General features: G+C 39.6%; 2 protein-coding genes across 3 annotated transcripts; one reads left to right on the top strand and one right to left on the bottom strand.

The window, feature by feature from the left end:
• Positions 1-1,909: 1,909 nt before the first annotated feature.
• On the top strand, positions 1,910-16,660 carry upf1 (UPF1 RNA helicase and ATPase). Of its 2 annotated transcripts, none has more exons than XM_044043694.1 (24): positions 1,910-2,301; positions 2,648-2,790; positions 4,133-4,222; positions 4,996-5,163; positions 5,963-6,143; positions 6,379-6,540; positions 6,621-6,705; positions 7,048-7,146; positions 7,284-7,392; positions 7,856-8,015; positions 8,101-8,219; positions 8,307-8,471; positions 8,745-8,859; positions 9,114-9,257; positions 9,683-9,896; positions 10,038-10,155; positions 10,532-10,688; positions 10,802-10,944; positions 11,224-11,398; positions 11,720-11,801; positions 11,902-12,066; positions 12,356-12,570; positions 13,276-13,398; positions 13,735-16,660. In XM_044043694.1, exons 1-23 carry the CDS (start codon positions 2,131-2,133, stop codon positions 13,393-13,395), a joined length of 3,300 nt encoding a protein of 1,099 aa, XP_043899629.1. In that variant the 5' UTR covers positions 1,910-2,130; the 3' UTR covers positions 13,396-13,398; positions 13,735-16,660. The 2 variants fall into 2 exon arrangements, with proteins under 2 accessions (XP_043899629.1, XP_043899628.1); XM_044043693.1 differs by having other exon boundaries at positions 6,621-6,708.
• Positions 16,658-22,262, bottom strand: ddx49 (DEAD (Asp-Glu-Ala-Asp) box polypeptide 49). Its single transcript, XM_044043695.1, has 13 exons — positions 22,001-22,262; positions 21,412-21,535; positions 21,028-21,113; positions 20,740-20,861; positions 20,146-20,333; positions 19,195-19,335; positions 18,951-19,026; positions 18,331-18,407; positions 18,103-18,200; positions 17,926-18,000; positions 17,277-17,365; positions 17,045-17,116; positions 16,658-16,918 (listed from the first exon to the last, which is right to left on the bottom strand). The coding sequence occupies exons 1-13, from the start codon at positions 22,113-22,115 to the stop codon at positions 16,742-16,744; spliced, it is 1,440 nt and encodes a 479-aa protein (XP_043899630.1). The 5' UTR covers positions 22,116-22,262; the 3' UTR covers positions 16,658-16,741.
• Positions 22,263-23,226: the final 964 nt, after the last annotated feature.

Genomic DNA, 23,226 nt, shown 5'->3' with positions numbered 1-23,226 from the left:
AGAGACAAATTAAACATGCTTTATTTCCATGTGGTTGTTTTTTAAACCCGTCTGACCTGGGGCTTTTGTGTTTTTCCTTAAAATCACTTCATCACATTGCCATTAAGGTAGTTTTAGCATTGCTTCATACTTCATCATGGCTTATTGTTGATTATTGTTTTTTTTTCTCTTTTTCTCAACCCAGGAACATTAACAAAGGAAGAACACCACTTTACAAATGGAGTTAGACTAAATAAACATCAAATAATAGCAAAATAAACACGTAATCACATTTTAAACACTAAACATTGTCCATATTAGTTTTAGCTGCTTTTTTGTCCATTTCTTTGCTTCTTGTTTGCAATTAAGAACATGAAATTTGGCAAGAAGTTTTTTGTGATCATAACAGTATAAGTCAGAGAAAACATTGCTAATAACGTTAAATTAGTTATTGTCTTTACAAAGTCAAATTAAAATGTATGTAAAAGTACTTTTTTGAAGAGGTAAAAACAACTCGAATTGGACTTCTTTAGTTTTATTTCTTATGAAAAACTTTTTTAGGGGGATAAAGACCACAGTTTTCCCTTAGTAAATGTTATTGACAAATGTACTTTCAGACGAAGTAGCGATTAAATCAGCCTTAAAAATAAAGACATAAATACAAGAGTTGCATAGTTTATAGAAGTAAAATAATAATGTAATTTATAGTATCGTCAAATTTGTGAGTTTCTCAGTGGTACCCTGGCCTTAGTCAGAGCTGTTTGAATTCTCTGAATGCAAAGGAAGACAAAATATAAATCTAATAAAAAAACTACAAATATGGCAAGGACACCCCACAATTCCTTTTGGCAGAAAACATTTAAAGTGACGCAACTGCCACATACAAGCAAACAAGAAGAGCGACAAAGGAAATGGTTGTGTTTTATGTGACTAATAATATTACTGTTTTTGTTATTATTATTTATTTAGTTTACTTCATAAACACAAAATTGCAGTTCAAAAACTAGTTGATCGTTCGCTTATAAAGCATATTTCGTCCCATGTCATAATAATATGCTTGTATATTGTGGACTTTTAGCCATAAATCAAAAACCCCTATAACAATTAGAAAACGGGGGAACATGAGGTGTAATCTTCTCCTCCAACAGCAGAGGGCGCCCTCAGCCCAGTTAAGATCCACTGTTGACTGTTGACGATCTTCAGACAGTTTGAGATACAGTATTTCCTCAACTTTTTTTTAACCACATCGGTATTCAGAGCTGAAGCTTTTATTTTTGCATAATCTCTGATTAATTAGACAAAAACAGTGAACCTGCTCGTCTGTTTGTGTTTATAAACAGTTGTTATAACCTAATTTAGCACACTAGTTACTTTGCTGCCAAAATGTAATGAAAAAGGAAAACCTAGATAATACCTCAGAACAATTCACCATATGATTTATGAAATGTTGTTAACGGGAGGCTTTGGAGATGACTGAAATTATTGTTATACCGGAGTTTGAAATGAGGAATAAAGGCTGACAGTGCACTTGAGCCAAAAACATATAGGCGACGGCTACAAAAAAGAGGATAAATGCTACACAATGCACTATTAATTGTATATTGTGATGAGAGACGTGGGAGCTGAAAGAGAAGAAATAAGAAAGCAAAAAAAAAGCCTTTGAAGTGTGTTCTACTTACCCTGACAGCCTTTGTGCTGGAGAAGAAAATGCAGAAAAACGTGCAAACATCGGAATTCTGCTTTAGAATACATACATTTATAGGGTGCAGTGCAACAACTTTATTCGTTTACTGGTGTTTCTTCTTTATGTTCCACTGGTAGGCCTGTGGCTATTTCCCCAGTAGTTCCTGAATGTGGTTTGGAAAACTATCAGAGTGAGAGGTCTTCCGTTTACTAACCTGTCTTTGGTCTTCAGCCTACAGTGTGCGTACGTCACACGTTGAGTGGCGGCGCAGGAGTCTGACCGACGCCGCCTCTGTTGGACCTGACGGATCTTTCGAGCTGTTGGTCTGTTCCGTTTGTGGGTCCAAATCCAGACCCTGAGTCTAGGCCCGTTGACCGATTTTCGGTTACCGAATACTGAATACTGATCTAGTTCACTTATAAGCGAATACCGGAAATCGTTCAGTAAAGCGAAAGTATAGAGTCGAGATGAGTGTGGAGGCGTACGGGCCGAGCTCCCAGACTCTCACCTTCTTGGACACCGAGGAAGCGGACTTGCTCGGAGCAGATACCCAGGGCTCCGAGTACGATTTCACTGATTTCACCCTGCCAAGTCAAACGCAAACTCAAGGCCATACCCAAAGTCAGGTGGACAGCCAGGTCAGAGGCATTTATTTTTACGGGAAGTCACGTTACAGGGCGATTTACTGGTGTTAGCTGCAGTTAGCTTATCTGCCATCCCGCTATTATTGCATGTTAGCATCTAGCGGTTAGCAGCTAGCTCGCTGCTGCCCAGAAAACCCGTCAATTAAACCCCTCAAGTGATGCCATGCATTTAAGATTGTTGTTTTCAAGTCGCGGACACAAACCCGGATGTCCTTAAATATGCCACAGGAGCACTGACACCCAGTCAACTCACAGTTTAGTACCTGGTTCTCCGCGCCCCAGCGGCTAGCTGCTAACCGCTAGCCCCAGTTTGTTTGCTAATGCCTATGTTGTGCTTTAGGTAAACGGTCCTGATGATGGACTCCTCAACGGTGGAATAGACGACTCTGTTGCTAAAGCCAGCCAGCTGTTGGCCGAGCTTAACTTTGAGGAGGATGAAGAAGACACATACTACACCAAAGACCTGCCTGTGCACGCATGCAGGTACGAGAGCCACACCATGTCGGTGTGGGTCATATTATTATTATAAAAGTTGTGCAGTAAGTTCCCCTTTCATGAATGTTACCATGTTCACCCTGTTGTGATGTGGTTCGAGTAGACTGTGTGATTGTCATCACTGATATAATTAGTTTAAGATGTTGTGACTCTCACCCTTATGCTGATACACTATTCAACACCAACACAAACTACAACCAAGACTGTCAAGTTGGAAAACAGTTTCAACATTGATTTGATCATTTTAACCACCAGGGAGGAATTACTTTATATGTAATATCGATTTGATCCACGCATATGTGGCAAATAAAATGTCAACTAAGTGTAGATTACTGAGGAAATACTGTAAGTAACGATTATTTTCACAATTTATTAATCTGTAGATTATATTTCTCAAGTAATCGTGTGGTCCATATAATGTTTCTCAAATTAGAAATGATGATGTTCTCAAATGTTTTTTGTTGTCCACAAACCAACTCGATTCAGTTTTAATGATTTCTTTGTTATATGGAGCAAAGAAACCAGAAAATGTTCACATTCAAGAAGGTGAATAAACCAGAAAACTTGTATTCAATCTTTTTAATCTAATCTCAATGTTCTGTCATAGGCAATGTCATATATACTATATAAACTTTACTGGTAACAAACTTTGAACCTGTTTAAAATACACACGTACTGTAAATCCTTATTCAACAAACTTTTATATTACTTAACGTAATTAACGGGTATGAATACTGTTTTAGAAGATATGAAGAAATTAAATCGACCTTGAGGACTCAAATTCTCACATTTGAGAAGCTGGCATTTGTGCTTGAATGTAAAGGGTTAAAATGTGTCAATTAGTATATAGTAATATACATATGAAATAAATGTGTTCTTGTTAAAGTTCTGAGGTAGTCTTAAAATAAGTGAATATGTTTTTAGTTTATTAAAAAAAATGTGATCGTCTATAGGCCTTGTGATGGCTGCTGTGGTTAGATTAAGAGTTCCTAAACAGATCTAGGAGTGTCTACAAAATAAGTGTCTGTGATAAAATCACATTTTTCATGCATGATCCTGTTTCTAAGATGACACCATACGCCACTAAGTCTCAACAAGTTGTAATATTGTTTAGAAAAGACATGGCAGAAATTAAACCATCTATGTGTAAAAGTCCTGCCTTGTTGAACGTCCTAAAATCCCATTGATTACATTTTATACAGTTACACTCACCGTCTTCTCTGATACTAACTTAGACTGGTGTTAGACAGTTTGACAAGGCATTCCTTGACAGACTTTGGATTAAATACTGCAGTAACTTGATAACAGTTTTGAATGTGTTCAATTTCAGCTACTGTGGTATCCACGATCCAGCATGTGTGGTGTACTGCAATACCAGCAAGAAGTGGTTCTGTAATGGACGTGGCAATACATCCGGCAGGTGTGTAACCAAACCCCTTTCATCTGATCATCTCATCTACACATGTCAAACAATATGAAGCCAATGAGAAGGATCAGGAATGAATAAACAACAAACACTGAATCCAAAATTTTTATTTATCTTTTTCATATTTTTTTAAGCTTCACATTACAGTATTACATTTTTCAGTCACAATCAGCCAGCTGTGGATTATGTTGTACGGGCAGGAAGAGTGATCTGTCTGGTCAAGAGTAAACAAGGCCTTTCACTGTATTTTAACCACAGGCATTTTCAGTTTAACAGAAAAGTAGATTTCCTGTCAGCTGTTGAAGTACACTAACCCATTTGTTTAAAGCTGTGAAATAGTCAATGGTGCGTACAATTTTAACTGTGTGTAAAGTGAAAAAAATAAATAAATCTGACTTTGTCACCCCACAGGAAATGTGTTCTTAACCATCATGGCAATTTAATTGATTGAAAAAATAGTTGTATTTTAAAAAAAACTAGGTTTCAAGTCATAAAATTCAGTAATATTCTATCTTCTGAAATGTTGGGGGCATGTCCACTGGAGCCAAACACACATACACACTTTTCTCACGTTCTGAGCTACTATTTTTAAATGTGTAACGTGTGAAAAGAAGAATCTCTGTAGTTGCTTTACACGCCCTTTAAGTCAACACACAGTGTAAACTAGATGATGCTGTGCAACGGCAAAAAGTGTCACAGTGGAGACTGGACTGTGTTGAATTTTCACTTTTTTCTGAATTGTCTAACTCTCATTCTCGTACTCGCAGCCACATTGTGAACCACTTGGTGAGAGCCAAATGCAAAGAGGTGACACTGCATAAAGACGGCCCGCTGGGCGAGACTGTGCTTGAGTGTTACAACTGTGGCTGTCGAAATGTCTTCCTGCTTGGCTTCATCCCGGCCAAGGCTGATTCTGTGGTGGTGTTACTCTGCAGGTAAGTGCTGGAGGGCCAGCAACCCGGTTACCATTGCTCACAAATCCACTATGTTTGATCAAGTAATGTCCTTAAGAACAGTGTAAGACAACATAAAACCTGCATGAAAAGTATGAAATAAGAGCAAATCTAAGAAAGTCTTGCTTTATGAGGGCCCTATTTAAACGATGTATAGCGCATGGTTTCAGTGCATGAGCAAGTGCCTTTGTTACCTACACGTCATGTGCACTGGGTGGGAAAATGACAACTGAGTCTGTTGTATAGCTGTGTAACTAGCAATGACACTTGCACTGCTTTGTGCCTGGTGTGATATGGAGCTCAGAATGTCTGTTATGAAATTCAAAAACTATCACCAAGGTTCTTTTAAGTTCAAGTACTTTGGATGAGTTGTTGTGCATCTTGGTAGTAAAAGCAGTTTTCCTCCGAATGTTCGTCGTCAGTGAAAGCAAGCAAATATAAATTACAAATGTAATATTTTTTGTTGAAGCATAACATTTTCTCACTTAAAATCTAATTATTCACCTTGTTATACATTACAAGATATCTATGCAGTCTGACCTATGAGAAATGTGTGAGTTCAATTGAGAAATAAACTTTTCTTAAACTATGTTGCCGTAATATGTTTGCATGCTATTACGTCAAAAACATTTTTATAGTTCTTGCTCTTCAAATGTATACAAGACTGTTGTGTTTTTGTATGTATACAGATTGTGATAATTCTGTTTCAGGCAGGAAAACCTGCAAAATCCGGTTTGTAAGATTAACATTTTGTCTCTCTGAACCTTGTGTTTTCTTGCAGGCAGCCATGTGCCAGCCAGAGTAGCTTAAAAGACATTAACTGGGACAGCTCTCAGTGGCAACCACTGATCCAAGATCGCTGCTTTTTGTCCTGGCTGGTTAAGATCCCGTCAGAGCAAGAGCAGCTACGAGCCCGTCAGATCACCGCTCAACAGATCAACAAGCTGGAGGAGCTCTGGAAGGTATGTACCTGACATGCTTGAAGGCTGTTTTCCGAGCTGTGTTTTGACCAGAAGATTGCAAACTTGGCAAAACTAGCAATGGCCATTGGTCAGAGCTGCTTAGTTGACTTGTATCAACTTGTTAAATTCTGTTTTTAAGAGGTATCCACTTGTGACAGATTGTATTGGTTTATGGATTGAGAGTGTGCAATATGATTATAAATAGGGTTAATAGTTGCCATGACTGTCCTTACAGGACAATCCCACTGCCACCTTGGAAGACCTGGAGAAACCGGGCGTCGATGAAGAACCTCAGCATGTGTTGCTGCGCTACGAGGATGCCTACCAGTACCAAAATATCTTTGGCCCTTTGGTCAAACTGGAGGCCGACTACGACAAGAAGCTTAAGGAATCCCAGGTAAATGAGCACCATTTTTAACCTGGAAACTGTAAAATACATAGATTGCACTATCTTAATCTGTCGTTTTTCATTTACAGACCCAAGACAATATAACAGTCAGGTGGGACCTTGGGTTGAATAAAAAGCGGATTGCCTATTTCACACTGCCCAAGACGGATTCAGGTGGTAATTCTCTTAGTTTGACTTCCTCCCTGTGGTTCTGTGGTGCAGATAGAGAACTCCTTTCCCGTCCCTCTTCAGTTCTCAGAATTGCACGCAACCTCCCCCACCCTGCATCTTTTGGTGGCATGTGTGTTTGGTTGTATTCTTGCCTCTGTTTTTTTTGGGAGGGGGAGGGGGTTGTGTGCTTTTTTACATACTTATTTTTGTTAGCTTTTTTTTAAATAATTTTTTTAATTTTTTTTGCATTTTGCAAGTTTAAAATATAGAATCATTTGGTTTTTAATTCACCTTAGTTTTGGAACAATTTAGGCTTTCCACCTGACTTTACTTTTGTCATCTCAGATATGCGGCTGATGCAGGGTGATGAAATCTGCCTCCGGTACAAGGGAGATCTGGCTCCACTGTGGAAAGGCATTGGCCATGTCATCAAAGTCCCTGACAGTATCCTTTACGATCGTCTGTCTTACAGAGTCCTTAAGTCAACGCTCTAACAGAAAAAGATAACAGACAACATTGGTCTGCTGTGATATATGATTTACAGATGATGTTTGACTCCTTTAACAGCCTGTGTTTTTAAGACTATGGGGATGAAATTGCAATTGAGCTGCGAAGCAGTGTCGGAGCACCTGTAGAAATCCCGCATAACTTCCAGGTGGACTTTGTGTGGAAGTCCACTTCCTTTGACAGGTAAATCTTATACTCTTATACACATTTAAAATTGTACTCAAATGTACATTTTTAATTGCATGGTGCAGCTGAATATCCCGATTACCCAGTGTGTTGGATGTACATAGCCTCCAAATTAGCATCAAAACTCAAAAGATACTTAGTTTGTCCATTGTGGGATACTGTAAATACATGGTGGTCCACAATGTGGGGCCTCAGTAGAGCTGATCGAGCTCCTGATGTATAATGCAAAACAACAACTCATACACTAATAAAAAATAAAGTATATTATGTTATATTAAATTTCTGTCAAAAAGTAATTCTGCCTAAATTTTCCTATATACAGTTGTCATTTAAATGTGTACGATTTCCACGAGATCGCTTTCACCCCTTTTGACATTTGTAAACCCAAAGATGTTAATGGCAATGTACACTTTGGTGAAGGCAGGTTTCCTGATGATATGGCTGACATTTCTGTTTGCAGGATGCAAAGTGCCCTGAAGACATTTGCAGTGGATGAGACCTCTGTGTCTGGCTACATTTACCACAAACTGCTGGGCCACGAGGTGGAGGATGTCACCATCAAGTGCCAGCTGCCTAAGCGATTCACTGCCCCGGGCCTGCCCGACCTCAATCACTCACAGGTCAGACCTCACTGACAGGATTCCCATGGTAGGTAAGATTCCTCTGTATTGTGCAACAGCTCATAATTTCTACTTGTGTATACAGGTGTATGCTGTGAAGACGGTGCTGCAGAGGCCTCTCAGTCTGATTCAGGGTCCTCCCGGCACTGGGAAGACTGTCACGTCTGCCACCATTGTTTACCACCTGTCCCGACAGGGAAATGGGTAAGACAGGGTTTAACTTTATTTTCCTTTATTCTGGTAACCATATTTGACCAGTTTTTAATGGTTTGTCCTGATTGTGTCCTGCAGCCCTGTTCTGGTGTGTGCTCCCAGTAACATTGCTGTGGATCAGTTGACTGAGAAGATCGACAAGACTGGGCTGAAGGTTGTCAGGCTGTGTGCCAAGAGCAGGGAGGCCATCGAGTCACCAGTGTCATTTTTGGCACTGCACAACCAGATCAGCAACATGGACAGGTCAGTTGTACACACTAGACCCTAAGTTGTTTTTGCATAATTGTTGCTTTGCACAAAACCCAATTTTTGTAAGGAGGTGGGCAGCTGTGCTTGGTATACTTAATTATAATTATTCTTGTGTCAATTTGATGTTATATTTCACTTGGTTTCAATACTCTTACTGAAAACGTGGCAAACTGGATCAATGCAAATCGCTCAAATTATCCATCTAGGGAAATAAAAGAATATATAAATATTAACCCTAACACTAACTGATGTGTCTTTGTCTCATAGTATGCCAGAGCTTCAGAAACTGCAGCAGCTGAAGGATGAGACTGGTGAGCTGTCATCTGCTGATGAGAAACGCTACAGGGCTTTGAAACGCACTGCTGAGAGGGAGCTGCTCATGGTGAGGAGCTTCTTTGTATCTCAAGAGTTGTGACTGGTGCTGCATGTGCAGGATTATTTATTTTACAAGGCAGTGAGGTACACTGACAGGCAAATGGTTTCAGCCAAGGAGTCAAAATACATTTTATATTCTGTGTTAAGTATTTTGTTAGACGGTACAGACCTGCGTTTGTAATTGTAATATAAACAACACTATCTGACACTATGATCTGGCATCATTGAGGAGTGTCAATTATTTTTCTCTTTGTTGTCCAGAATGCTGATGTGATCTGCTGCACCTGTGTCGGGGCTGGAGACCCCCGTCTTGCCAAGATGCAGTTCCGCTCTATCCTGATCGATGAGAGCACCCAGGCCACCGAGCCAGAGTGTATGGTGCCTGTGGTGTTGGGAGCCAAGCAGGTATCATACCATTTCTGATGTTAAAGTTGTCAACCCCTTAATGTAAACAAATGGTCATATTGGTCATATTCAAATATGCCTTTAATTGCTTAATTTGTAGCTGTAAAGTAGATTTTTAGAACAGAAAACAAAAAAAATTTGAATCTTAACTACTTACCTACGTGTGTACCTAAATGTAAATCAGTGCATCAGTCCTTCCAAGCCCTAACATGACTCCATATTCAACAGTAAATAAAAAAAATAAACCGCCATAGAAACTGGAATGCTCATGTCAGTGTAGTAACAACCCGAGTAATGGCAAGTTATAAAAGTAAACATAGTCATATAAGAACAAAAAAGTTAGTAACTGTCTACATATATTTGTTAAAATGTGGCAATTGTTGTACAAAACTTGTTGTACATTTGCAACTTGTGTCTCCTCTCAGCTAATTTTGGTGGGTGACCACTGCCAGCTGGGTCCTGTGGTGATGTGTAAGAAGGCAGCCAAGGCAGGTCTGTCCCAGTCCCTTTTTGAACGCCTGGTTGTTCTGGGGATCCGGCCAATTCGCCTCCAGGTCCAGTACCGTATGCACCCAGCTCTCAGTGCCTTCCCCTCCAACATCTTCTATGAGGGCTCCCTGCAGAATGGTGTCACCGCAGGTTTGTCAGGATTTAGCACTTCATTATTTGGTTTGATGAAGGACAAATGAAATTTCACTCGAGCTGCTGCATCGCCATGTGAAATAAATTCTACAAAGCCTCATGTAGGCTAAAAATGTAATAACTTTTTGTTCTCCCCAGCTGACCGCATTAAAAAAGGCTTTGACTTCCAGTGGCCACAGCCGGACAAGCCCATGTTCTTCTACGTGACTCAGGGCCAGGAGGAAATTGCCAGCTCTGGAACCTCCTACCTCAACAGGTAATTTTAATGAATTGGATTGTTGAATAAGCCAGGATTGAGCTGTAGAGTAGATTATTAAAACAGAAAACAAAAAAATTTGAATCTTAGCTACTTACCTACTGTACGTGCGTGCGTAAGTGTAAATCAGTGCATCAGTCCTTAACCAGAATGGCAGGCAACATTTTGGTAATCAAAGAAATCAAAAGTAATGTCACATTAACTTCCACTGTTCATTCAAAGGGAATTTTGTGTTCTGTTCAATGAAAGCTGCATAAAAATCACGTAAACAAACGGGCAGGTGGTTGTTTATTTGCTGGTATAGTAAGTTAAAATCTTTTGCTTAAAACAAATCCAATTCATTTGAATATCAATATTCCTTGTTGATGTTTTAAAGGACTGAGGCTGCAAACGTAGAGAAGATCACCACCAGGCTGTTGAAGGCCGGAGCCAAACCCGACCAAATCGGCATCATCACCCCTTATGAGGGTCAGCGCTCTTACCTGGTCCAGTACATGCAGTTCAGTGGCTCCCTGCACACCAAACTGTATCAGGTACCACACACAAAAACCAAAAACAGGCATCTCGGAGAGAAAAAAGAACCTTTAAATCCTGTAAACTGTAATTTCACTGTCTCTTGCACTTTCCCCTTTTTGTTGCACTGTAGCAAGTGGAAATTGCCAGTGTGGATGCCTTCCAGGGAAGAGAGAAGGACTTCATCATCCTCTCTTGTGTTCGTGCCAATGAGCATCAGGGCATCGGCTTCCTGAACGACCCTCGCCGTCTCAACGTGGCGCTGACCAGAGCCAAGTAAAAACATTTGATCCAGATGACTTGACACTGCACTCAGCCAGCTCGTTAGTTTGTGATGGATAGATTTATTTGTAGAAGCTCGGTAAAGCTGATGCATAGGTAAATTATCTGTGTAGAATGCAGCTTTTAACTTGTGTTCATCATAGGACAAATAAAACAAAGAGTAGAATCAAAGTCTAATCAAGACATTTGAAAGATGCTGCACAATCATTTCAGAAAAAAGTCTCATCTCCACCATCCCTAATCAGTGTGTGTGTTTGTGTAATGTGAATGAAGGTATGGTGTGATCATCGTGGGGAACCCCAAGGCCCTCTCTAAGCAACCGCTGTGGAACAACCTGCTGAACAACTACAAGGAGCAGAAGGTCCTGGTGGAGGGGCCCCTCAACAACCTGAGGGAGAGTCTAATGCAGTTCAGTAAACCCCGCAAGCTGGTCAACACCATCAACCCTGTGAGTAGGGACAAACGTTTTGTCAAGCGGAGACATTCATTTATTAGATATGATGATACTTATAAGGCTTAAGTATTTGTTTGGTGCATACATGTATGAAATAATCCCATAATTTCTCCTCCTCAAGTGTCATTGTGTGTTGTTGAACATCTTCCACATCGCTGACAAAACAAGACTAAGGAAAATTGTGATGAAAAATGTTAGATTTTATAGACCAACTGACCGCGATGATACGTCCTCATCAGTAAAATTATAGTTGTTAATCCACAGATTTATAGCTGAAGTATTCTGCCACTGAATTGTGATGTATGATGTTTCCAGGGAGGACGCTTCATGAGCACTGCAATGTATGATGCCCGCGAGGCCCTCATCCCTGGCTCTGCTTATGACCGCAGCAACACTGGTATTTATTTAGTATTTTTACTGTACGACTCAAGACTCTAACCAAATAACCGTTTTACAAGTAGCCTGTATTTACGCGAGATGTGTATATTTTCTTTCAGCTGGACGTCCATCCAACATGTACTTTCAAACTCATGACCAGATCGGGATGATTGGGGCAGGCCCCGGTCACATGGCTGCGATGAATATCCCCATACCCTTCAACCTGGTGATGCCACCAATGCCTCCACCCAGCTACCTGGGTCAGACCAACGGCCCCGCTGCAGGTAAAGCACCACACTGAAATCAACCACCATAGAAAGCAGAGGTTTGCAAACCTTAATCCGGCTCTTAACGATGGAAAAAGTACTACATTCATAGTACAGGAGAATAACCAGGGGTATTTAGTCCTTTGATGGCTGATTGAAGCAAAATTAAGTATATTTTGAACTATTTCACAGACTGTTATATGCTATGAGTTCAAGGGGAAACACATTCAAAATAGACTAAATCAGTTTTTCCATCACTCAGCAATGATACCCAGCTTCACATTGTCTCTTTCCTTTTTCCATCAAGGTCGAGGCGCTATGAAGGGTAAACCTGGACGTGGCGGACGGCAGAAGATGCGTGGAAACCACGGTGCTGGTCAGGGAAATGGACCCAACAGCCAGGCCAGCCAGGATGGGGCCTCGCAGTCCTTCTCCCAGGGACCATTGACACAAGGATACATCTCCATGAGCCAGCCCTCTCAGATGAGCCAGCCTGGCCTCTCACAGCCAGAGCTCTCTCAGGTAACTTAAAAACAATTTCATGATAATTATGGTAGGTTACATCCGCTACTACTCTTATTTTCATGCTCCCTGTCATCTACACCAACCCCAGTCATTTCAAGAGCCCTGAATACGAATACAAATGTTGATGGCTCTGTTTTAATTTGAAAACTTCAGGCTGCTTTTCAGTATGGGTATGGGTGGGTAAAAAGGAAAGAAATGATAATGCATTTACCTGAATTACCTGGATTAATAGCTGTGAATAAAAAGCTCACAGTCGGTGTATTGTATATTGTTGTTGGTGTAATAAAAGAAAGTCCTTCTCCTTTTCAACATTGATGTTTCTTGTTAGTGACATTCTCTGATACTAAGCAAAAGCTGTAGACATTTGAGAATGTTTTTTTAATGTTTTCGGACATTTTATGGACCAAATAATTACTCGATTAATTATGAACATAATCATTAGTTGCAGCTCTACATGTGATATACATTTTTTAGATATTAGTGTGGATGCAGATTACTTCTGAGATGTAACAGTGTTGCAAAAACGCTTATGTGGACACTTCATATTTATCTGAAAACAAAACCCTGAAACATCTCAAGTGATGGTCACTTAAAGTTTTTCACAAGGTTATTACTTGGCCTGTGTCCCTTTTTTTAATGTGTAAAGTGTTGTTGGAGGGAATCTCCTGTGTCTAAACACGTCTGTAATGTGTTGTTTTCCAGGACAGCTACCTTGGCGATGAGTTCAAGTCTCAAATTGACGTGGCTTTGTCCCAGGACTCGACTTACCAGGGTGAACGTGCATACCAGCATGGTGGCGTGACGGGACTGTCACAGTATTAATGTGTAAGTACATTTAGGGTGTTAGGGTGTCAGTTTTGGGTTATAGATAGATTAGAACTGTAAGATTTTAATGTCAAGTTGTCGTGTTTTGTTGCTTTCTTTTAATTGCTGCTGATACAAAAACATGTTTAAAAAAAACAAAAGTCCAAAATAAACCACAGAGATCATATTTATGACATATGCTGTGGGGCTTTTGTTACTCGCCTGTAATCAATGTTAAAATTCCTACGTCAAGGAGGATAAAGACCTGACGGGTCAACTTTCCTCCTGAGTGCTCTGACTTAATTATTGAACTGTTTTTTGGACAAAAAGTGATGAACCCTGCTTTGTGTCTTACAGGATGCTTAAAGACGGGAGCTAGGCTTGAGCTGAGCTTAGTTCATCAGCTTTTTAATCTGGGAAATAATAAAAACATAAAATGGATACCTGTTTTCCTCTGCTACAACCGAAGCACCACCGAGTGAACGCGACGGGATAGCGAAACCAAACCAATGACCAGTGAGAGAAATAGGAGGATAGAAGAAAAGGAGGACACCAACAGATGGGCAGGGAGAGAGATGGCAAGAGAGGCCGAGTGAACAAGCGAGAGGCGGGGACCGGTGCCCGCACAAAGTGAAGGAGGGTAGTCGTAAAGACGGCGGCGTGTCGTCAAGCTGCAGAGGGAAACAGGAGAGACCTAAGCGGTCTCTCATGGGAATCCAAATGAGGCTCAACTCCTAACAAAATAATCCACCCAACCCCCTTTACCTCACAGCCTCCAGGAAAGACAGGAGAGCTCCTGAAGTTCTTACACTCGTCTTAAAGGGGGACCCAAGCCTTTCAACTGAATGTGAGAAACTAGTTCTTCAAACCTGGATTGACATGGTTAAAGAAGGCCTTTAAACGGGCAACGCTAAATCCCCATGCTCAAAGTCGGTTGGTTGCTCAACCTGTATGATGTCCCAGGCTTTTTTAAAATTAGGTTTGTCACGGGAGGAGAGCGGTACAAACGTTCATTTTCAGGGCCCAAAAACCTCACGGCAGCCTCTGGAAGAAGCACCGGTCCACAACCTCTTGGAGAGGAAATATAAACATGGTTTCTGTGCTTGAGTCTTGACATTGAAGGGCCTTGAATTGAGATAACTATTCATTTGCCTTGAGAACCACTGGCTCATTCACAAGGTCTTCAATGAGGTGGTTTCAGCCACGCGTCAGTGGTGCAGTGGCACAAGGAATTTCTGACTGTTTTTTCAAGGCATGAGGTGCGAGTCCCACCGATATCACAATCACCACGGGACGGTTTTTTCTTCTCTGAAGTACCTTTCTTATCACAGAGCACAAAATTGCAAAAAAAAAAAAAGGTAATTGAAACTATCAAATGTGACCAGCATTGATTATTCAGCTCAGTGTCATTTGATATTTCACCTAAGGCTTTTTTTTCTCTTATTTTAACTTTTCAAAAAGAAGCCGTGTTTGATGTCCAGCTGTGCGTCATGACCTGATGTCTTCTTTTTTTTTTTTTGTCTGTCCGTGCTTCGATTCGGCAAGAGAATGCTTTGCATTGAGTGATTCCTCAGGGGGATTGTGGGCTGTCCACACCTGTTAAACACATCCCTGCATGAGGTAAAGGAAAACTAAACAAAGAGGGAGGGGAGTGAGGAAGGTGGATGAAGCAATCAATCCACCACAGGTAGTGAATAGAAAAGGAAGGTGGCTGAGGAAGAGAGGGCGTGAGAGTCAGAGGGATGTGTTGTTGCCAGGCGTTGGTTGACTTTGGCATCTTGAGTTTGTGAATGTAGCTATATAGCCAGCTATATAGCATTGCTGATGGCTGTCCATTTTTTTTCACTGAACACTGCTCATCTGACCAGTGACCAAAATCTTATAGACGATGGATTGAAAGCTTCAGATTATATTAAGAAAATTAGTTAAATATACCTTGTAAAATGGGAAAAAAAAATCTGGATTCAGATGGATTTTTTATTAATTTAATCCTAGTGACACAGTTGAATTGCCATCAGCATTAATGGAAACATTGATGATGGTGACCGTGAGATAAATGAGGTGAATGGAAAAACCCTGAGTCAGTGCCTATAACCACCTTCACCTTCAGACAAACGGCTGCAGCACAAGCATGAATGTAGTTCTGTGGAGGCAGCGTTTGCACCTCTTCATACACAGCCCTGCCTGAACTTATTGGAAGAAGTAACTGAATGTAGTTAAAAGTTAAACTACCAGCATAAAAAAAGACAAAAACCCTCCAGACACCAGAGGGCTTAAGAAAAGCCACAGAAGATGACGCGTTTAATTTTATTTTTCTAATAAAATCAGGCAAGGTTCTGAGGTCAGTGAGTTCTGCAGCTGGGTTGCTTTAAAGATGGACTGGTGTGGAAAAAGCCACCTTCCTTCTCTGTGGAGTAAAACAAATGGCGGCTGCTTGAGTTTCTTGTGTGGACTTTTGTTTTTTTTGCAAAGCTGTTTTACCCTCATTATATATTCCTTGTAGAGCTCCTATGTGGATCCTAAACCTTCCCCTTAGAGAACTATGAACCAGAACCCTTCAAACTTTGCTTTTGTCTCTTTTTGTTTTTTGATTTGCAGCTTTGTGTATCCTGTTATCCACTTCAGTTTTTGGGGTATTTAGCTATTCTGTGTACTTTTACTAAAAAAATCAAAAAAAAAATCAATTGTTTTGTAGCGACTTGCAGACGACGGGAATGAGTCTACAGCTGTTTCCTTTCATTAGTTTTGTATCTCCTCCTTGCAAATGTCCAAGGATGTGTAGTTTTGTAACTGCTCCTGGAACGATGCTTTCTGAACACAGTAAGAATGTACTCCATTGTTTCTCACCTGCTTCTCATTTCAGACACGTGTGACAATCATGTTGTGAGTAGACACCGCTGTGTTTAATGGACGTAGAAGTAGCTCTGTTTTGCGTTGACATTGTGCAATGAATTCTTTTCACACATCAGCCTGTTCCATAAACTCCTCGTAACATGGTATAGCTTTAAAAAAAAAAAACCTGCTACCATTATTTTATTGCTTTGTTCTTTTTTCCACCTGAGCCACGATTAATTGCAACATGTGTCGTAATCATCGAAGAAGAAGCATTTCAGTTGTAATTAGTTTGAAAACATTTGCATCCAAACCATTGAATCTCTGAACACGGCAGAGATATCACTGATGGACGAGAGATGTAAATATCGATCTTATTTGCAGTGACGTTTCATCACAATATGGTGATTTCCTTGTTGAACTTAATAAAGGCTGTCAAGTTAAGCAATCATTTTATGGTATGAAGTTTATTTGATAATATTACATATTGCACAGAAATAAAAACCTGTATTTACATGAAGGTGAGCTTTTTTCATGCCGTTGCCTCAGCTGCTTTTTTCTTTTTCATCTGTTTTCTCTTCCTTAGTTTCTTTTTCAGCTGCCCATGTTTCTCTTTCTCAATGCTCTCCTGGATTTTCAGTTTGAACTTCTTCTTCTGGCTCCTGATCTTCTCCAGCTCAGCCTTCCTCTTGGCCTCCAGGTCCGGATCCTGGAACAGCAGTTTGACACAAGTCAGAAACACTCACTTAACTTCGGCCATAGATGTCAGCAGACGTTCTCAAGCTACTGAAATAATAACCATAAAATGTTGAACCCTTAACAGAAACCAACTTGCCTTCCCCTCCAGGATCAGCTGTTTCCTCTTGTTGATCTCCTTCTTCTCGTCAAAGTCTGTTGACTCCAGTTTCTACAACATAGACAAGAAGGTACTGCCATCACATTCATAACTCATGAAGATAAGGAGCAATGTTTTAGTGTTTAAACAAATGCATCATTTACAGAAACGCTGAACAGTGGAAACATTCATAAAAAGATCAAGAAGTGAGACAGAAATGAGGTGAACTTACTATTTCACACTCTCGCCTGGTCACGTTGACTTGGGTGAGGATCTTCAGGACTTCTTTCTCCTCCACAGGATATTCCTTCAGCTTCGCCTCTGTGGAGAGCAAATGGTAGAAATAAAGCATGCTTTAATACTCAGGAACACATCTCTCTGTGTCTACCCCAAACCTTAACCTTATTCTAAACTCTACCTTATTTCACCCTGACCTGAAAATCAACTCTTAGAGCCCAAAACGCCCTTTGAAACATTCCGTCCTCGTGTTTCAGACTTTATCACATGACAATGTCGCCCAAACCATTAACTCCACTGATATATATGAAATAAATAAAACAGAAAAGATTGAAAACTTAAATAGAGAAGCAACATTTATGTATTATTAGACTGAATTCTAATCAGCCATTTTAATGCTTTGAAAGCATTGAAAGTTTTGCAATAAATCAGATTATGTTGCATACTTTTTCTTAAAAATTATGCTCAAGTTCAACCACCAACAACTTTCTGTTAAATCAGATGTTTGTCCTGCATCCACCAAAACCTCCAGGAACTGAACTGAACTGAACTAGGCTCTAAGGGCACTCACGTTGGATCAGAATTCATTAAACCAAAAATACATGATGGAAACGAAAGATTTTTTTCAAATCAATGTGACTTACGAATCTGTTCTTCTATGGAGTGGACCAAGTGGATGTCGTACTGTGTCACCAGTGTGATGGACACTCCATTTCTCCCTGCAGAGGAAGACAACCTGGTCACACACAAGCTGTATTCATTTAAGATGCAAAACAAAAAAATAATAACAAATGTAGGATAAATGCAGACGTTGACTGAACCTGCTCTTGCCGTCCGTCCGACTCTGTGGATGTAGATCTTGGGAAGACCCGGGGTGTTGTGGTTAATGACAACCTGGACTGTTGGAATATCCAAACCCCTGTTGGTCAAACAAAACAAAAGGAGGTCCAACTAAAGTGAACTTACTCAGACTTTGAGACTTAAAAGTAAATAAAAGTAAAAGGTTTTAAAAGAGGCGATAAACACCTCAGCTCAGCAGAGCATCTTACCTGGCAGCTACATCTGTCGCAATCAGGATTTTGTAAACACTGGCCTTGAACTTGGCGAGACTTGCAAATCGTTGTTTCTGAAGGAGATAAAATTATGTTTATTCTGGAGACCATTTTATTTAGTTTAAATTGCTTTTATCTCTAACATTAACTCTTTCTAGTAACCCTAGAACAAAAAAACAAAATGCACCGTGGCAATTATCACCGGAGTACCCTCTGGATATTCACTGATAAATAATGCACACAAATCTGAAGGTACCAATAATGTTAAAACTGTAAGTATGAATATGAAGCAGAGGGAAAAATAAAAAAAATTTTTTTACATGTTCTTTTCAACACATGTTTAATGTGATACTCAAAACTTTACCAAACTGTATAACAACTAAACTCAAACCGATCAAATTCACAGTCAGTTAGTTGGTGTTTTTTTTTAAATGGTTTTCATTTGGTTTTGCTTATTTATCTATTGGTTTTTACTCCATCACATTAGCGGTCTATGTAAATATGCTTTCCACATACAGGACAAAGCTTGTCATACAGCTGTGATGGCTGGTGATTAAAGTGTGGTATTATCAAGGGTCACAGGTGAGGGGGAAAAGAAATGGCTGCATCAGTCTCACCTGTTTCATCATAGAGTGCAAGGAGATTGTTGGGAAGTTAAATTCCCGCAGCATCATGGTGAGGATTTGACAACTCCTGAAAAAATAAAATAAAACAAACACTTTATTACTTCATCAACAAACCCAAAGATTTCACCTTTAAAAAAAAAATCATACTTTTCTTTTTCATCTTCTTGGCCAAATACACAATTCAAAGTCATGTGGAGTTCATGTATGGCGTCTGAATAACTTGAGTTCTTCTTACTTGCAGGTGTTGGTGAAGATGATGACGGACCAGTCGTCGTGCTCGTCAGTGATCGTCTGGATCAGGTGGACCAGGTAGGCGTCCTTCACCTTCTCTGGAGTTAGGATGTACCTCTGGTCCAGCTCCTCCACTGTTCGTGTCCTGTTGACAACAGTATACTGATTATTGTGTGCCACAAGCTACAGGAAGCACCAACACAAAATGCAAGGTTTGCTTAACAGTACAGCAAATCTGTTGCATCATGTTCGTCCAGATGAAAAGTGTCCATATCATGTTTATCCAGAGGGCGATTAAATCACCATCAAAATCTCACATAAATCACATTTATTTCAGCTGTTATTTAAGGTACTTTGACAGGAGACGCAAACACAAGAAATGAATGAAGCATGCAAATTTTAAACTACACGTACAGGTAGAAATCTTGCTGTGCTTTCCATTTTTGTTGAAAAACGGTTATTTTCCTTCTTTACCATCATTGCTACATTTGAATGGGCTAAATTAATACTTCCCTGCATATCGTTTCATGGTCGATTTACTCTTAATGTCCTGAAATGGATGCGACTGCAGGGGTTTTTAGTTTTCTATTCCACGTCATAACTTTTATGAAATACCTGCACTTGTTTGAACGTACTGTCTGAACATATTTAAACCGAGCAAATAATTACAGTAGTAAACCCAGCAGAATATTGGCTCAATCACACTTGACTGACACTAAAATATGCACAAGTTCTGTCTTCTGCTGCTGCTGCTTCATATAGATTCACATTATTCAAAGAAATAAGACAAAAATACATTAAATCTAGCCTTAATAAAAGGTAGTAGTATACGCTTCACCACAGTAAGTTTAAGACGGCAGAAATATCTGATTACACTGCCAATTAAAATGTGTATATATGTTCATCTATTTGCTAAATGTTGATGAAAATAGCCTGAGAGCAGCAGGTTACTCACTCCGATTTGCTCTCCCAGAAGAACGGTTTGTTCATTGCGATGTTCTTCAGGTCCTGCAGTGTGTTGGTGAGTGTGGCGCTGAACAGCAGCGTCTGCCGCTTGGCCGGTATAACCCCCAGGATCACCTCCAGGTCTTTGGTGAAGTCAGTGCAGCCCTGCTCCAACAGCCGGTCTGCTTCATCCAAAATCTGACAAACAGGCAAGCAAACCAATGTCGTCTGAAGACTGAAAAGTGTCCAACCATCCATCTCTGACCTTAATAATTGTATTGGTCAATGCAAGAGCAACTATAAAACTAATATTATTTATATTACAGAAGTCAAATGTTATCGATAGATTTTTTTTTTGGTTTTGCTACATAAACAGAAGCTTTGTTTTAGCTCCATATTTTCTACACCTTCACATTAGACGAAAAGCACAAATCCTGCCTTCTAAGTGAACAGTAACACTGATACGCTGTTGAAAACATGGCTAAACAATGAAACCTACTCTATGATGACGATTGTTGATGTAAACTGCACTGTTTATCAAAGTACTGAGTGACTGTTATTTAGTAAACTCACCAATATGAATTTTTTATGACTTAAAACCTACCAGGAACTGGATCTTGCTCATGCTGAAAGTGTTGGAGCTGCGGATGTGATCAGCCAATCGTCCCGGTGTCGCTACGACAACGTGCGGCTGGTTGGAAAGTTCCAGAGCCTGACTGACCATGTCTGTCAGGACGAGCAGAGACGACATGAGCACACGGAGACGTTTAAATCCAACATCTTAATAACAACAGACTACTATACTATACTCTTCTACTATATTTACTTATAGTAAATATTTTATAGTTTACTTTAGTTTCCAGCCACACTGGGCTGTGATGTGTATACTTACCCATCCCACCAACAACAATGCAGTCCCGCAGACCCAGAGGCTTCCCCAAGATTCGAAACTGCTCAGCAATCTGATAGGCCAGCTCCCTGCGTGACATCACATTTACATCACCATCATGTATCATGTATGTTACATGTATCAATTATTGTATTGCACAAGGAAGGACGACGATGTCAGATCACCAAATAGATGTATTTGACCCAAGCCTACTTTTTATATCTCTGGAATATCATTTAGAGTTCTGTGGCTCGTGTGTGTCATGAGCAAAACACCTGATTATTTTGAAGGTTTCAAAGAACAAAGAACCCTGTTGTTTATCATGGATGAATGCTGTATTAACCCATGACATCTAACATGTTTACTGTGTCTTAACAGAGCCCTGACCTGGTGGGAGTGAGCACCAGGCAGAAGATGCCATACGGATCCTCTGACAGTTTCTGCAGCACTGGCAACACAAACGCTGCCGTCTTCCCACTTCCAGTCTTGGCACACCCCAAACAGTCCCGACCTGTGAGTGAGTGAAAAAAAACACATAAAATAATAACAATAATAATAATAATAAAGAAGAGGCTATTGATAATAATTTGTGGATATAGCTTTTGCTTCTACTGGCGACTATGGAATGCTCTTCCTTGTGTTATTTGATCTGCAAATGTGTAGACTGAAGACACATTTATGCTCTTATTATTTTAAATTCAATTTCTTATTTTATTTTATCAGTTTGAATTGTTTATTAGCTGTATGCAATCTTGTGACTATTTGATGCATGCTCTGTTTTCATGTAATTGTATGTACTTTTATTGGAAAGCACTTTAAGTGATATATGGAAGTGCTATATAAATAAAATGTACTTACTTACTGCTACTACTACTATAATAATAATAATAATAATATGTTATTAGAACAGGCAGGTTAAAATACTCATTAGATATATTGAAAACAGTGTCAATGTCTGGTAAAATGTGTCTCTTACCTTCTAAAATAGCAGGCATGCAGTTTTCCTGTACTGGAGTCGGTTTGTTGATTCCCAGCTGTTTACATTGTTTAACCAGCCAGTCTGAGAGTCCGAGCGATGCAAAGTCACCCATGTCTGTGTGGCCTTGTTTCCTTTAAGACTCAAAGACGCTTGTTTGTGACTTAAATGACAAAACAAGTGCAAATATTTGACTTTTTACTGTTGTCTAAATCATCCTCGTGTGTTCGGTAAACGGTCGCTGTGTTACTGCGTCACTCAAGCGACGTTTGTCTTCTTCTTCTACAGACTGCAGAGATTTTTGTGCTACTGCCCTCTGCTGGTCAAATACTGCTATGGCTTTGTTGAATAACAGTTTTTACCAGTTTTCACCAGAAACTTCAATAAAATGTAAAAAAAAACAAGTTAAGACAGGTTCAGTTAGCAGCACCATCATGTATAAAGCTGGACAACAACATTAAAAACAACAAATAACATCAGAAAGCAATCACAGACTATAATATCGACTAAAGTCAAGATTTCTTTATTGTCATTCCAGCACACATTAAGACATGAGGTCAGGACAAATTTCAGAAAAACATAGCACAAGGCAGAAATGATTAGACATATTTTTTACTGAATTAAAGTAACTGCAGCAGTACTCTACATTTAAAATAATTTAAGGGGTGAGGCTATCACGTTTGAATTAAGACTGAAGTTTATCCATATAATCAATATGTAATACAGTTACCACAGTACTCATTGCATGGATACTATTTTCTGTCACTACTGTTTATATTTGCACAAACCAGCAAAGCAAATCCTCCCTTGGAGTTTAATGGATGCAACACATCATAAAACAAACAAAAAAAAAACAGGCAAAAAAATGAGTTGAATTGTATTTGAGATACATTTGAAAATGTATTTAATTATTCCCTGTATTCCATTTATAAAAATACTTTAAATAAACATACATTCACACATTCTTTTCTTATGTACATTCATTCAACAGAATAGAAACAGTAGAATATACACAAAATACTCACCTACTGTATGTAAAAGAAAAGTACAACTAAGAGTAGAAAATGATATATATGTAAAAGGATAAAAGCACACAAATTACTTTTGAATGCCAGAGCGTAAAATAAATATTGTTTCCAACATTTTATTTTACAACAACAATAGATAAACCTGGTCTGTTTGCTGTTATTGATTATATCACATATCATTTGTGCACAGAAATCTTC

The sequence above is a fragment of the Solea senegalensis genome, linkage group LG14 (genome assembly GCF_019176455.1).
Source record: "Solea senegalensis isolate Sse05_10M linkage group LG14, IFAPA_SoseM_1, whole genome shotgun sequence".
Lineage (NCBI taxonomy): Eukaryota > Metazoa > Chordata > Actinopteri > Pleuronectiformes > Soleidae > Solea > Solea senegalensis.
The sequence above is the reverse complement of the archived record's forward strand: the minus strand, read 5'-3'. Positions and strand labels throughout refer to the sequence as shown.

Coding starts and splice junctions, on each gene's coding strand:
- upf1 (XM_044043693.1), top strand. CDS start 2,131: ATGAGTGTGGAGGCGTACGGGCCGAGCTCCCAGACTCTCACCTTCTTG. Junction 6,709..7,047: donor GCCCAAGACGGATTCAGGTG/GTAATTCTCTTA, acceptor TTGTCATCTCAG/ATATGCGGCTGATGCAGGGT. Junction 9,897..10,037: donor GCAGAATGGTGTCACCGCAG/GTTTGTCAGGAT, acceptor TGTTCTCCCCAG/CTGACCGCATTAAAAAAGGC.
- ddx49 (XM_044043695.1), bottom strand. CDS start 22,115: ATGGGTGACTTTGCATCGCTCGGACTCTCAGACTGGCTGGTTAAACAA. Junction 20,334..20,739: donor TGAGCAAGATCCAGTTCCTG/GTAGGTTTTAAG, acceptor CCTGTTTGTCAG/ATTTTGGATGAAGCAGACCG. Junction 18,408..18,950: donor TGCACTCTATGATGAAACAG/GTGAGACTGATG, acceptor TATCTCCTTCAG/AAACAACGATTTGCAAGTCT.